Raw genomic sequence first — 16,942 nt, 5'->3', positions numbered from 1 at the left:
GCAAAGTGAGAGGTGTTATTTTATATGTTCAGGGTTCTGGAGGTAACATTTTCTGCATAGATAAAGCTAGAGCACATCCAAAGCTCAAATGGACATGAAGCTCTCTTGGTTGAATCATCAGTACAGAAGATGATCAACTTTATTCAGTCAAAGGTATGAGACTGTGTACACAAAGTCCTGAAAGATTACAAAGATTACACTTTGTAGAAACCAGATAAAAGTTTCAGCAGTTTAAATCAATTCACTTTCAGATTTTGCATCAATGTCGGATGAATTTGACACCCTGCCGAGTTGTGTTCCCAACTGCAACAGAAAAGTGTTTTGAATTTGCTTCAGCTGTGATTGGCGCCTGTGACTGACTTCTCCATAGCAACGGTCACTGAGGCTCATGGGGATTGTAGTATTTAAAGCCATCCACCATGCCAAAGTGACAGAAAGCAAACACGATTACTCAGAAACAAAGATGAAATAGTTAAAACATAACATTAACCTATTATATTGCAAAATTATCCAGGAGGTTGTCATGGTGTGTTAAATGCCCTGCACAGTCATTGTTTTCACTTATTTTGTCTGAATAGACCTCCTCTCAGGACTGTGAGCTTGTCCTTTGTTGTGTGTCGTATACCGTGATGAAGGCCACAAATTGAAACGTGTTGGTCTTATAATAAAGTTGATCTTTATACTACAAAAGTGTTGCTGGAGTCTTGACCCCTTGAGCTTTACTGTACCTGCCAGGATGAACCAAATTACACCTTTTAACATTTTTATTGGTACATGGAGTCATGCAATTCCCAGCATAGCTCCACCCACTTTTAACCTGAGTAGAGGTCTAATGAGCCGGGAACCAAGTGGCAACCTCGGGGGCTGAAAAATGAAGCCAATGTGGAAGTGCCAAAAACTGCAGTTCCTCGAATGGTCACTTGAGGCGGGCTCGAAAAGCAAGTCAATCCCCATAGACCCCCATGTTAAAATGCCCAACTTTAAGGTATATGGCTTAAAGGTATGAATAATTAAGGGCGTGGCCACTTTAAGTGACAGGTGGGTGCCGTCACAAGCAAATCGCTACCACGGTGACAACGTTGGTTAGGTAATGTAACCATGGCATGACCCCAGATTCACGGAGTATAGGCGTAGCCATAGCCTTCGCAATTTCAGTGTGTTTTCAGTTCATGGTAGTTTATTGTAACATTTTGGTTACCTAAATGTTCAGCGTTTGGTTGTACTAAAAGACTGTCTAAGGAGTTGGACATTCAGTTTTAAGTACATTATCTTTTAATGGTTTTAAGTGTCTTTTTCACAGTTAACAATAGATGCACCTTGCTAACCAAGCTAGTAGCTAGCGTTAGGGTCAGCTCCACTCCCTCATCCAAATATGGTCACTGCTGGATCCAAAAATCCAAGATGGCGATGGTCAAAACGCAAACTCGAGGCTTCAAAATGGGAGTACACAAACCAATGAGTGACGTCACGGTGGCTACGTCCATTATTATTGACAGGTGGGAACACCTTGATGTTGTAGCACTGTAGGTGCAACAAAGGCAACATTCACATTACCTTAACGCTCAATCTCATCTTTTTGTGTTGATATTTCGCAAACTTGTTTGTAAGTGACATGTATCTGGCTCTGGTTTGTTCATACTTCCGTGAAAAAAATCTGATCTGAGTCACACAGAGGCAACAAAATCGAATTCGGTTCACTTCATCATGTAATCTGAAGGTAGCCTATACTAACAGGAAAGTGATGCAGATGTGAATCAAGTCTGTACAAACCCACACAGTCCTGAGAGAAGGTCTAATCAGGCAAAGTAAGTGAAAACACCTGTGTGGGTGTAAGATGGGTGTGTTGAGGCTCTAACTGGATCTGAAACAGAACAGACTGCACAAATAAAAAAGAACTACAGCCTCTGAAAATCTGGTATTTATTAAGACTTCAAAACAAAAATGGGAAATTTCTACTGTATTGCATGCAATTTTCCGGATTATTCCGGGATTAATAAAGGACATCACTCAGATAATCTGCTTCATCAGGACTGTGTAGGTGTGGTTTGTTCGGATTTCATTGACAGTGGCAACATAAGCGAGCAACCCCACAACTGTCATCACAGATTGATTCAAATATTGCAAAATCCTGATCGATGCACAGAGGTACGCAACCTTTTTACAGCTGGGCATGGTCGCTCAGTATTTGGCACTGTTGCCCTTGTAAGAAGGTCCTCAGTTCAAATTAAAAACTAAAGTTCTTATGTGATGTTTTCATGCTGTATACCAGTGGTTCCCAACCTGAGGGTCGGGGTCACAAGATAAATCGGAGAGGTCTGCTTTTATGTAAAGGATAAGCAATATTCTATATTTTTTGCAAATCATTTGTGCAGAGCCAAACCAACAATGAACTGATTCCTACTTACAAGTATTGTAAGTAGTTTCTTATTATTAAACATGTTATTCTTCTGTGCTTTAGAGCTCTGTTGTTGTCCAAAAACTAGTGAATATAAAAACATGTCAGTGAGCCACACCGCTGCACTGGGTGACATGTTCCTTCGTCCCTGAAGACAGTGATTACCGTAGCTTGTTCAGAGACGGCAAGAGTAAGAGTAAAAATAGCAATAAGATAGTAACCCGCCACTGTGCATAAACGGTTCCATTTACAGAGCTTCACAATTGTTGTGCTACATAACACAACCTCTTGACCTTGTACTGAATTTCTTTAAGAAATTTATAATCTAGTACTTTGCACTGAAGTGCTTTGAGAAATTTATAATGTAGTACAAAGTCAAGTGGTTCTGTATTCTTTGGGGCCATTTCTAAAAAAGCTATGGTAATCTCCGTCGTCAGGGATGAAGGAACATGTAGCCCAGTGCAGCGGTGTGGCCCACTGACATGTTTTTAATAGTTTTTGGACAACAACAGAGCTCTACGGCACAAAGAAATAAGATATATCAGGCTTTGGATTCACACACAATACTTGTAATTAGGATTAGTTCATTGTTGGTTTGTCCCTGCACATGAGATTTGTTGACAATAAGAAAAATATAGCAAATCGCAACCAAATCCTTTAACAGGATAGTAAAAACGGACAAAGTACTTTTGCTACAACACAAAATTTGTTTTTCTTCTAATCTTTGCTTTTCTTTTAAATTACAGGATAATGCTGCTTCTTTAAACCTGTAAAAGTATTAAAATGAAAGTGTTTAATCACCTTTTGTTTTCTATGGTCAAAACCTGTAGACATATCCAGTCTGTGACAAAAGGACATAGCTTCATTTTGATGGGTCACAAGACCAAAATATTAGAAAACACAGCTCTACTCATACTGAAGACATGCATGCTGGGTATTAAGGGTAATACTCCTGCCGCTGGCTTTAAACAAAGCACCGGTCTCAAAAATAGGGTCAGTCTGTGAGCCCTAGACTGTGTCTGCCCATTGCTCCTAAATGTTTAGAAAGGGGGAAATGCAAAAGGCTAATTTTGCTACAGGGATTAATAATTTCTTCCTGAAATTTAGACATACGGTATCTCTAATGTAAGCTACATCATCATGGAGCTGAGAATCTCCCCATAAATGACAAATTTTTTAATATAAACGGCACAAGCAACAACAGCACAACACGATGTCTCAAACTGAATGGGAAACAAGAGAGGACTTACAGGGCGTTTATAGGAAACAGGTGTGAAAAGCTGCCGGGAAACAAAGATAATTTGAATGTACGCATATTCCCTAACCATCATAAAGAGGTGGAGTCACCCATCCACTCACAGTGTGCAGTATTTCTTGGAAGTTGCAGTAAAGGGTAATGAGCACACACTCATGCACTTTATAATACCAGTAGGTTTGGGACTTAACCCTGTCTCCATGGCAATTGCTGCAATGATGACAAATTTGCTGTTTCAATAAACAAAATGACTAAAATCCTGGAGCCTTAACTGATGCCTCATTGTTGTGTGTTTTAGTGATACAGTCATTACATGTGTAACGCAGAGGGGACACATTAACACAGGAGGACATTTTACACGCAGACAGAATAAAACAGCATCGGTTAGTCAGTTGGTATTTGCAGTCTGTGGGTTCAGACTTTAAGTCAGCAAAGTACTTCAGTAGACTCTGCAAATCGTGAAATGTTTATTTGCAAGGCTACCTGCACCATACAGCCCATTCTCCTGAGGATGAGTCATCCACAGGCTACATACAGTACATTTGAGGTGGGCTTTGGATAAGCTCCTGGAGGAGAATGTAGAAGGGGCACTGAACACTGCTGAGCCATCACAGCTGTACTGATTTTCTGTCACATTGTTTCACAACAGGAGACATTACCTGGTAAAGGAAACTGTAAATCTCACCCATCCCCCGCTATAACCACTGCACAAGGTCCTGTCAACAGTCAAGAGAGTATTGATAAAGGGACTCAGGTGTTTGCAAGCACATTGTTTCCTCACGAAATGTGTTTGCTGAGTAAAATGTAGAGGAAAGATATCTTATAATAATCTGCCGGGCGAAGAATAAAGGCGACAAACACACGAATGTGACTAAATGTATCAGCTTGATATCAAGCAAAAGACAACATCATAATCTAATTCTTAGGAACATTTGACTCAAAACAATTTTACGCCATCTTGTTTTCTGTATGTGGCAGACGGTGTACATATGATGTCCTTGAAGGTGGATGTTTGAATGTAACCACAGATGGACAAAGTCAGCCAAACAATAAACTTCTTTGTTGTATTTATCTCTCCTTTTTCTTTTTCAAGCAGGCACTCCATAAAAATATTGCATTTTTATGTTAAAAAATCATCCAAAGCTACCAGCGCTCAAATAAGATCTGCTTCTTACACAGCACAATCCACGACCCACCAATAAAATCTTAACATCATGCACATGATTTCCGCAGGTTTAAATATCTGTAAAGGCGTGAGCTGACGAGGCTTACCTTATCCTGAATGTTCAGCCGCCAAATGTGCTCCAATATGGTGGATGATGCAGATAATTTTATTTTATGGTTTTATGTCTATTTCTTTGCTTTCCACAGTCGGTTGTACCGGCAAGAGAGGGGACATGGTGTAAACAACAATCTTCATGGACCTGCTTTACATGCCAAATCCAGTGTGCATCCAAGGAATTTCCATAACCCCTATTTAAATATTTGCATTAAGCATCACGGGACAGGGGAATGAGCAAAAGCGATTGTTTTGTGCTTCACTTATGGAGCCATATTTAACATAAAAAAATGAAACAAATTGAATTTTCCACTACAGCATGTTAAATGGACACAGAACTCCCTTTTTAATCTTTTCGTTTTTGTCTTTATTTTGGTTAATTTAGCTAAAGTATCCACAAATGCACAATAAAAACAATTATACAAACCAAAGCTGCTCTTGACGAGTATTAAAAGCACTATTTGAATCTGAAATATTAAACTTCAGCATGTTCGCATCATCATGAGTCTGGCACACACATCCAGCATGTTTACCTATTTTCAGGGGGCGTATACGTATATTTTTTGGTAAAACAAAAGACGCTATTAGTGGTAAAAGGACAGCCAGCCAGAGTTACTCCACTGTGACATATTGCTTTAAGATATCAGGTCATCTAATTAGACAGGGGACGAAAAGTTCACAGCTGTGACGTGCTGCCTTGTGGGAGTCAGGAACATTGTAGGAGGGATCATATGCTTATATTTGTATGTGGTAGTCGCTGTCTCTTCTGCTGGTCGTGCAGAAATAAAGATTCTTTTCAACCATTGGAGGCAGCAAACACGCTGTCAGTCTCATCCAGACCAACACTCAAGGTTTTATCGAATCAGAATTATTATTAACATTAATTAACTGCATCAACGTGTCTTTGTGTGTCTTTGTGTGTGTGTGTGTGTGTGCGTTTGTGTGATGGCATCTGGGAGTGCGGCAGGTTAAGTGTTGTGAACGCTTCAGAAGCAAACGCTGTGATGTTTCATCTACATGAACATCTTTGTTTTTTTTAGCAGCTTAGTCTGTTTTGTATGTTCATAATAACCACTCATCTCTGACTTTGCATGAGACACAGTAAAGGTTATTATCGTCCTGATCAGGAGCAAATAAAATAAATAAATGAATAAATAAATAAAATCAGAATTCACTTGTATGTGCTCCAGTGACTTTGTGATGAAAATAAGGCAGCTACATATAGTAACATAATGACAATCAATTAAAAGTGCTCTGTGTTAAGGGCAAAATACCATTAAAGTCACTGTGATCTTTGTTTAACAATACAAAAATAGAGTTAACAACTTTGTGACGCATTTGCACAGAGGTGTTTTTTTACTAACAAATCACAACACATAGCATGTAATGTCTCTCAGGGAGGCGAGATAAAACAATGGGTCCGACATGATCTGAGATTCTACCTGCAGTTGCTAAGCAACACCCACCTCCAACCTCTCAGTCTGTCCCATTGGTCAGCAGGAAAAACGCACAAGGCGCCCCATTGGCTAAGAGAAAGTTAATAAACTTTAGCCAAGACCTGCCTCCCTGTGTGCGCACACACTCTCTCTCACTCTCTCTCCTTCACACACATACACACACACACACACACACACAATGAAGAGATTCTTGTGAATGAGAGCATGAGAGGGTGTCAGTGCTTGCGCAGTACAGTGCTGATATATGCATTGAGCTCCTGAGCTAAAAATAAAGATCATACTGAATGCTGTGCCTCTGAAAGTTGCAAGACTGAATTCAAAGTGACAAGTCTAGTTCTCTCCAGACAGAGCAATGAGGTCCCACCCTCATCATAGATCCAGGAGGTATTTTTTGACATTCGTTTTTAGTAAAGAATTCTAATAATAAACTGCTTCCAAGTGATTCTTCACATCGGATCAGGCTAAAAATGCAACACAGGAAAGCCTAAAATATCTTTGAAATGCATTTCAGACGTGGTATAAAGCAGTGGTTCCCAAGCTGTTCTGTGTGATGAACCCCCACAGCTCTATCAGATGAAGGACCCCTTCATCATCGCTATCGTCACGCTCTTTTAAATGGATGTTAAACTGGATGTCATTTAACACCATTTATTTATGACATTAAAGTGGATATTGTTATAATATTTTTTTCTCTTACAACTGTAGGTTGTTCTGGTCAAGTTTGCATTTGTACCACTATAACTTGGGATGGCAGAAACCAGATGTTTCAACCATTTATCCATGACTTTCAGCTATCCATTCCAATAATGTATCAATTCTTAGCTATACATTCCAATAATTTACTAATTGCTCTTAGCTATTACACAATTACTTTCACCCATTTCTACAGTTTATCCGTTACTTTATCCACTACTATAAAATTATCCACTTAGTCTTAATTTATCTATTGCTTTTAATCTGTGTCAACCATTTATCTAGCCTATTACATTTTGCTGCCTATTAGAACCACCTATCCATTTTTTTTAGTCATCACTTTTAGCAAACTGTTTCCACTGTTTATCAATTAGCCTACTTTAGGCTAACTTTATCCATTACTTTTAGCTAAAGATGTTTTTACTGTTAAGTCGTCACTTGTAGCAAACTATTTCCACTGTTTATCAGTTACTTTATGCTAACTTTATTCATTATTTTTAGCTATTACAACCATGTATCCATTACTTTTTGCTATATCACCTGTTTATCCATTACTTTAAACTGTCAATTTCTAATTCAATTCCACTCATTCTCAATTGCAACACGTGGTGTTAAGACAAACAGCATCCTATCAATCACTGCACTCGGGGTTCACTTGTTCCTCCTTAAATACATATGAAATAGTTGTTTTTTCAATAGAAAAACAATCAGGAAATTATCTTTGTGAGTTATGCTGTAAGTCACTCCTCAGTCAGTTCAATTTTTCTTGCCATTGTGTTTCACCTTCCCTGAGCTTGTCCTACATCACTTATTTATCACTGGAACGTCTTGTAATCCAAAAGTCATTGAAAACCACATTTAGACATCAATCAACACAAAAAAGCAGATATTACATTTTAGAAAGAGATTCATTTATTGAAATACAGCCAAAGATTGTGGATCAATTTTACTAACTGTACAACCACAAATTACAACACAAAAATTAAAACAGCTCAGTGTAGAGCAGTTTCCATTTTGTCTTTTTTAAAGTCACGCACAGTCTACCTCTGATATTAGCTGCCCCGGGGAAACAGTACATAAAACTCAGAACATCCACAGGACTTTTTATTTCTTGCAGTTAGGGTGTACATGAGTGAGTTAATCTTAAAATCCATGAGTAGAGAAGATAAATATTGGTCTTCAAACTATCAAAAATCTAAACAAACGACCAATAACTATACAATGTTAATATATACAATCAAGTAAATACCTTCAGGGAAATGATGAAAATTACATTACATTTTGTTTTATTATGTCAGCATTTGTGTTTGAGAAATATACACAATAATCAACTTTTTTCCTTCAGGTCTTGAGAAAAAACACTTAAAAAACAACAAATACAGACGGAGAAGTTTGGAACTGAAAATGTCCATAAAGGCTGATGTTAAGAGGTCGTTGCTTTTACATCCGCTTGGTGACTCGCTTGAACTGTTGGGACGTTTTATAGAAAATGGACTTGGATTTCTGAGGTTGAAGGAGGCTCAGATTTCCTTCTGAAATGCTCCTCACAACTCTCCGAGGCTTGTTCTCCTCTGAACCTGATGGCAGACAAAAAAAAAACAAGAAATAGTATCAAGAACGAACAAAGCTGCACCTCTTTCCTGATGTTAAAACACTTTAGCCATATAATGTGAAAAAGATAAAGCTTTCATTTAAATTCACCAAAAATATTTGGATTTTTTTTGGTAAATATCTAATGTATGAACATACTCTTGGCCATGATATTCTGCAGTGTGCATTTTTATGACTGTACATATTTTTTTCTTTAGCGAATGCCTTCTTCAACTGTGTTTTTTTATGTCGATACTTACCAGCAAAACGATGCACCCTGAGTGGTTTCCGGGCCACAGAGGGGTCTTTCTTTATACGCTTCGGTGCAGAGAGGCCCTGTGTTAACTCATCTCTGATGCTGTATTGTGAATGAAAGTGGCAGGAAAAACGGAAAAAGTAAACAAACACAAAACCAAACATTTTTTATGTATGACTGGAATGCCTGTTAAGTATTTTAAGTTATTTTGGTGACAGTTCATCACAGCTTTAGTTTGTTTCATCCACTGCCTGTATAAAACGACATACAGAGAAAATTAAGCGCTTACTTGTTGAATTTACGCTTTCCTTGTGCAGCAGATGTCATGTCCATGTAGGTCGGGTTGGCTCGTCTCACGTCTTGTAAAGATGGCATCTGTTGCCTGCAAGGAGGGGTTCATATTAACGTAACATCTCCACTGTTTGGACTAAGAGACTCCACATCGGGGACAATCAACATCTCTGGCACCTCCAGGTATAAAATATGTAAATCATTGTTTTTGATTGGGTATTCCTGTTTTTATGAAGCTGCACATTGACGAGATGACGTCCCGCTTTTAGCATCTTAGACGCGTTATCCATAATTTTCATATTTTGCCAATTCCTGTCAAGGCAAGAGCAGGTTTGGAATTTAGTTGCATAAGAAGTCTTTTAACACTATATGATCGAATTGTAGCTCAAGATCCTTGTGCTGCTCCCTCTGACGTCTCTGCCTGCTAAACTTTGCGTGAACCTTGACCAGGAAACTGTTACTTGCCCACCACGCAGTTCCAAAAACACTTTTTTTTTTTGCAGTAGCTACAGTAAAACTTAAGTACAAAGTTTCTTGAAGACATTGAGCCTCTTCCTCTAAATTTGTGTCATCATTTAAACTGTTAACACCATCTACAAAGCTCCTGCTCTTGTCACGAGAAATATTTATAGAGGTAATGCTTTTTCCTGCTATCTAAATGCACTCCTTTGAGATATGACCTGTCTATAGCAGGACAACTTAGTTACCAGGTGCTAAGTGCGCTCATAAATTCTGGATTAGCCCTGCTCTTCAGTATTTGAGGAAAATCAACCCCTCATGATACAGTTTGTTTGTGCGTAGCAGAGATGTTTGAAGCAATTCAATTTGTCCTGTGATTTTGGTGATTGAGGTAATGTGATTTTTTTTCCTGATTAGAACAAAGTTATCCAATAAATTCAATCATATACATAATGGAAGCATCCTGCACTAACGTAAACCCTTGTTGCTACTGCTGCTGTAGATCAAAATATTTTCCATTTTGTTTGCAAGTCCTAGCTGAAGACACCGGTACGCCACCAAGACACTGCTCAGCTCAGATGATTTAAAGCCTCTTGACCCGATGTTCCAGTCTGGAAACTTGCTGCCTACACTCATAACATTTCCACCCTAGTCTCTGTTTTGTTTTGAATAAGGTTTCGGGGATTTACCCCTGTTGAATGGTTTAGTTACCACCCAGCGTGTGTCTTTCATTCGGCAGCCAAAGGGATATGTCTTAGGATTTCTTTCTAAACATTTTATGTAACTGATTCGAGAGACGGCTGATTAGATAGATATCTCTAACTTTTTAAACTTTATTAAGAGAATTAATAACATTCAGAATTTGCATTTACTATTTTGAACAAAAGCCAATTCTTAGATTTCTGATGTAGTTTTGATTAATTCCAACTTGAACTTTCTTGCTAGTTGTGATGTAAGTAAGGAAAGGTGGATTGATTTATTTAGTTAAGTAAAAGTTTCTCTCAATTGGAAAATTGAAAATAATGATTAGTGACAAAATAAAAAGGTTTTTGATGTGATTTTGTAGACGTTTCTGCTGCTTTTTGTGGCATGCACATTTCCCCATCTTAACTTACAGTAGGCTACATTGTCATTCTGTCTTCTTGACAAACACTGATGAACAAATGATCTACAAGCTACTAGCTTATAGGCTACTAATTGGCTACTCGCTAGCTTGTCAAGAAATTTTAAATTTTAGGTAAAAATCAATCATAAATGGATAAAACATCCAGGTGACTGTGAGTCCCTAACAGACAAAAGGATAACAAGCACATGAAAAACAGAGAAAATCAAAGGCATGTGCGCTACATTAAACAGTAGTTAATGTCAGGAAAACAAGTAATTTTATTATTATGTTCAGCAGAAAACACAAATTTTGCTGCTAACTTGTTCCTCCTCATGTCATAGAGGTTAACTGTAATGATATTAATATTGCTAACACCCAAAGTTCTGCTTTAACACTCAAGAGGCCAGCTAAAAACACTTTCATGCAAACTCCCCTATGCTGAAAAGTACGTGTGCGAGATTAATTGTTTGGTAAACGGGAGGCGAGAAAGTGCAACGAATGGTTCTGATAGATTGTGTCAGCTGTTGCGATTTTTCCATTTGTCCACAGTTAGATTGTGATGCTATATCAGTCTTGGTTTCTGTTGTGCGACCAGTATTTTCTTTGGTGTTTCCTCAAGTCTCTCAGTTCCCATGAAAAGGAGTGTTTCTTATTGTATTTTCTACAATATTAGCTAATTGGGTGGAGAGAGGAGAGTAAACTATTGTAACAGTATGTTTTGGAGAGATCAAAGTAGTGCAGTAGGGCAATAAGTAGGAAGCTTCATCATATGGAATGGCCTGCAAAGAGCAGCAATATCCTGCACATGTTGCAGCAAAAGAACTGTAATCCACATTACAGACCACTCTGGAAATGATTCCCTACATTTTGCTGACCTTCAGAGGTCAAGCCTTCAGAACTCAGCATTCCTAGTCTTGTTTACTGATATGTGCCCATAATACAGTGCAAATTGTAGTCTGCGCAAATGACATAGACCAAACGTAGAAGGACCAAAGGAACAACATTTAACAGCATCGCTGTAAAATAAACAGGAATTACACTAAAATCATAGAGAATCATACACATTAATGTAAAGAAATCTTAAATGCTTAAATTGAAAGAGGGGTTACAAACTGAGCATTTTCTTACCTTTTTGTAGGAATCTGGTTCCCCCCATTGGCTTTGGGAGGATTGAGTGGTTGGCTGGGAACTGAGAAGTCCACAGACCTTGATGCTTGACAGGGACCATCATTGCTTATTATTATCGTTGAATTAGTTGCAGTTTCATCATCGTTGTCTAGAACTTCAAAGGTCATATTGGGATCCATGGTGGTGGAGAAGCTCATGGTCTGAACAGTTTTTGGAGCAGGTTCTGGTGTGCACTGGAGCGGGAACATGCCTTCCTCATAGACTTGGGTCTGGGAGACGGTCCTGGGGCTTTGTGGTGGCAGTGATGCAGACAGATTTCTCCTGGTGGGCTTTCTGGGAAATGCTCCCTGTTTCACATCTGCCTGATTTCCTCTACCTATGAACACAAACAGTAATCAACAGTTAATAGAAATCAAACAAACAATGCAGTGACAGTTATACAGTACACACTAATAAATGACCTATGAAGAATGAACGTAGAGTAGTCACAAAGGGAGTTTAAACCAAAGAAAGTGGTTCTCAGCTAATTAGACACAGTAGATTAGGCACAATTAGTTTCATACACAACTACAACAAACAACATTTGAACATTACAGATGGGAGTCAAATGGGAATTCTACTTCCAAGTGAACGGGGAATGCCCAGAAAATGTTGTCTTCACTTTGTTTCGTAAGATTTCCAAGCAGAATGATGTCCAACCTGTCTGCAAGCCAATTTATGTATCCTGTGTTTATTGGTTCAAATGTTGTGTGTGTTGTGCACTTTCTGGTCAATATCTCACAGGACAAAGAATGTGGTATGGCAACAATGTCGCCATTTTTTGTGACTAACATGTTTGCTAATAATATTAACGTCATCTTTCAGGGATACACAGTTATCTTCAGATAGAATATTTTGTGTTGGCATTCAATATGAGGTTTGCAAAAAGAGAGCCCAAACGTGGAAAGGTCATACCACCTACATTGACATGATAGACATTTCAATTGATATGAAAGCTACTTTGACCTACATCAATTGTCTTCCAATGAATGTATTAACAAGTACTAATGCTGCATGATTTCAAGCCCTCTTTGCAGTTGTCAGCACCTGTAACATGCCATCCTTGGAAGGCTTATTGCTAACACAACTAAAGGCCTTGAAAGTGAAAGCATATCAAACCACCTGAAAAAGTAAGCAGGGCAACAGTAAACACATTGCTCCCCAAAATGATGTCGACCCCCGTTACTCAATCAGTAATCAGTAATAAGTGCTGAAGTCCCAGTCGTAGGCCAAACAGTGCAATTTAAAAAATGTCAGATGAGATGGATCGTTCCCTTAAGTTAAGTGTGATCAGTAGTGTCAAGACATATTATGCATGGCACAAGGCAATTAAACATTATATCCTTGCACATATAAACATAAACTTTACAATGTAAAAATGGAGCAGTGATGTGTTATTCCCCTAAAAAGCACAGCGTTTTATAAATAGACCAGAACTAGAGGATTTTACCTTCTAAAAGCCTTGGAACTTTTTTTTAAATTCCCTGAGTAAAACATGGCCTCAGACACACGACTGTGAACTCAGCTTTTCAAAGGAGTAATTAAATTTAGGGGGACATACAGTATAAAATAATGGCAAATCAATCAGTGCCAATGCTCTTATATTAGCTAGCAGTTCTGAGTTAGCCAACAGTCTTAACCATGGTTTAACACAACACATATCTCTCGTGACTTTATTTCTGGCTACTGTAATTGTTTTAACTCAGAGTTTCTCTTAAAAACAAAACAAACAAACAAAAAAAACTAAAATATGATTTTTTGCACTGTGCCCGCCTTTTTGTTGAGCTGTTGTTAATAAATCCTAAACAGCATCAACAACTAATTAGCATGACAAACAGGAGCAGATCAGACAGCAGGGAGGGCTCTTACAAAAAAGAAAGAAAAAAAAAAAACATGATGGAATATGTGTGCTTTTACTGTATTATTTTATAATAAACAGAGGTACTGGAGGTCAGCAAGAAAAACACTGCAGAGGAAGCATTCACTGATTAGTTAAGTAGTACGTTTTGAACATGGATGTATTATACGAAGATAGATGGGGGGATGTGGGATTTTTTCGCTGCAATACCACAACTGGCCACTGGGAAAAATCGGCAGCAAGGCTGAATGGTGGCACGTTATTCAGCTGTCTCAAAGGTGCGGTGTGTAGGATTTAGTGGCATCTAGCGGTGAGGTTGCAGATTGCAACCAACTGAATATCCCTCCCCTTCTCCTTCCAAACGTGTAGGAGAACCTACGGTGGCTGCGAAACTTGCGAAAAATGAGAAAGGCCCTCTCTACAGCCAGTGTTTGGTTTGTCCGTTCTGGACTACTAAAGAAACATGGCAGTACAACATGGCGGGCTCCGTGGAAGAGGACCCACTCCCTTAGTAGATATCAAGGGCTCATTCTAAGACAACGAAAACACGGATCTTATTTTCATGGGATTATACACTAATAAAAACATACTCATGAATATTATATTCTATTTCTGCCAAGTCCTTTCCACTAGATGCCACTAAATTCTACATACTGCACCTTTAATATACTGATGGTTTTGAAACCCTGCCCAGGTTTGAGGCAGAATGTGCCACTGTGAAACTGATCCCCTTAAAACACACAGTATAATGTCCCACCAATGTAACCTCCCTGTACCCAATAAAATAAAGAAAAAAATAATAAAAGATCAAAGTGAGCCAAACTAACAAATGACTACTTGATGGTGTTTTTAAGCTTGACAAAAATGGTTTGTTAGAGAGAGAAGCAAAGCTATTTACTGTTTTTATATTTAAAATGTTAGTGAGAATTGCATGTTTTTGATGATCAAAAAGACCAACGTTTCGATCAGTCTGTCAATAAATGATCTAGTGTTAGCAGACTCTGGACATTATTTTCCAGCCCCATATGTTGTAGCTAGATAGTGGTTGAGTACAGACTGACAGCTAGCGGACAGTAAATGTTTGAATTCCATAGCCTTCCAAACAGTGCAGGGATCGGTTGAGCTTGTATTAACTTGTGGTAATTATTGCAAGGACGCAAATTTTTGTTCTGTTTTTTTTTAAAGGCAGCTGTAATACAAAGCCATGATTACACAGTCAAGTATTCATTGTAGATTGCTGTTTTAATAAGAATACATTATGTTTAGCCAATATGATCATGAACCTTCTAGTTTCTACTGCTTCTGACATTTTAACCACTAAAGCAGCATTATCAAGATATATCCTCATAAAATTCAATACTGATCAACACAGGAAAATTTATCATGTAATTTTGTGCCTCGTTCAGTTGTATTTGAAAATGATAACAAAAAACTTGTACAGATTCCAGAGCAGAGTGGGGTTGAATCACTGTGTCTGCATCACATTATAGACGACCATTACACTCATGGCATTTCCTGCAGAGGTGTGGTGGGGGGGATGGAGGGGCTAAAAAGGAAAAATGCCAGCACATAAAGGAAGTGAGAAGAACACTAAATGCAAAGGTGAATGACTGACTTATATATTACCCTAAATATCAAAATGCAATATTTAGCAAATGTGAGTCACACTTCAGACAGCACATCGAGTGAGGAGACAGTGATAAATAGCCCTTTTCTGTGGCAGAGGAGTTGTTCCTAGCAATAAATGGCAGCAGAGTTCCTTCAATCACATATTTTTGGCTTGTAGGGGATTAATACATGCATGAGTTGCTATTTCTGGTGGAGGCTGCACTGAATTAGGGTCGCCTGGTTGCTGCTGCCTGTTTTTTATAGTGCGCCTTTTCTGGTTGGTGGAGCAGGGGAGTTTACGTCTGTTGACGTTTTTTCCTGCCCTGCTGTGGATCTGCATTTTCATGAATGAAGCTCAAGAGGGATTGGGAGGGTTAGATGCGAGACAGACAGAGAACAACATTGGAGGGTAGGAGGGAAAAGAAAGGTAGAATGGGGGAGGGGGGGGAAGGCAGACTAACAGACATTTGAAGCAAAAGGCAGAACAAAAATCCAGGCAGGAAAAAATAGAGAGAAGTGAAGGCTAGATGATAGAACTGGAAAATAAAAAGAACAGCATGAAGGGGGCAGTGGGAGATAACTGAATGAAAAATCATCAAGATATCAATAGATGCATGTGTGGGCATGTTGTAATCATCACTGAATTGTGGAACACTTAAATGCTCCTTCAAAGTGATAACTTTCGTGCGATTTGCTATTAATGACCAGTCCACAAAGAGTTAACGCTCTTTCAAAACCCCAACCCTCTCTAAAACCGATCACATTTGATTGGCTTAGCAAGCTGCAGGGTGGAGCTATTTCTCATAACATGCTGCAGTGACTACCATTAAGAGCTGAGGAAGCAGTAAGGGACTGACGAGCAGCGTCAGAATAAGATCACAGCAGTTTGTCTGAATGCTAAATAAAACCCACAGTTATTAAAACATTTGTGGTATTTCAACTCTATCATTTTGTATTTGTCAGTAATAGAGTAGTCATTTAGCAGAGCTGATGAGGCTGCACATTATTTGCAAGACTATACCTACTATATGTATATAAGTGTGTGTACTACATGCATGTAGGGGTGGTTGCTCTAGAGTGAAATTAAGATGGACAGGGTGGTTTTGAAGGATGCAAGTGTGAGTCAGTGAATGCATAATTGAGGATGCACTGAGTTATGATTTTATTAGAGAGATGAAACAGTGGCTACATGATCCCAATAATGGAAACAAGAGTGATGCAAAAACAGTTATTTAAAAGCTGAATAAATTACACTGATTATATTATGTAGAAATTCACCATTAAGCTCATTTTAAGTCTCCATAAAAGGCGTGCGTAGCCCTGTACTTTGTCTTGAAATGGCATGCATGGACAGTTAATTATTTCATAAGGTGCTGCTGCAAGATGGGCTGTGACTACAAGCAAACATTCTGCAGTTTATGAAGATATTATTTGACATAATGTTAACATAGATCTTTAGGCACATTTAGCTTTGTCCAGTATTATTGAAGATAAATACTTATTTCAGATATCTGGAATTGATTAAGGCT

The 16,942-nt window shown here is 38.5% G+C and overlaps 1 protein-coding gene across 2 annotated transcripts in view; it reads right to left on the bottom strand.

Annotated features, from left to right (window-relative positions):
* Positions 1-7,968: 7,968 nt before the first annotated feature.
* Positions 7,969-16,942, bottom strand: part of kif18a (kinesin family member 18A) — a 31,458-nt gene continuing 22,484 nt past the window's right edge. For both annotated transcript variants that reach the window (XM_042412190.1, XM_042412276.1), the window contains exons 15-18: positions 11,909-12,284; positions 9,215-9,307; positions 8,930-9,027; positions 7,969-8,656 (exon numbers count right to left, since the gene is read on the bottom strand). In XM_042412190.1, the coding sequence (XP_042268124.1) occupies positions 8,520-8,656; positions 8,930-9,027; positions 9,215-9,307; positions 11,909-12,284 (704 nt within the window). In that variant the 3' untranslated portion in view covers positions 7,969-8,519. The remainder of the gene's footprint in view (positions 8,657-8,929; positions 9,028-9,214; positions 9,308-11,908; positions 12,285-16,942) is intronic.

The sequence above is a fragment of the Thunnus maccoyii genome, chromosome 1 (genome assembly GCF_910596095.1).
Source record: "Thunnus maccoyii chromosome 1, fThuMac1.1, whole genome shotgun sequence".
Taxonomy (NCBI): domain Eukaryota; kingdom Metazoa; phylum Chordata; class Actinopteri; order Scombriformes; family Scombridae; genus Thunnus; species Thunnus maccoyii.
This window is presented reverse-complemented; position numbering and strand designations above follow the sequence as displayed.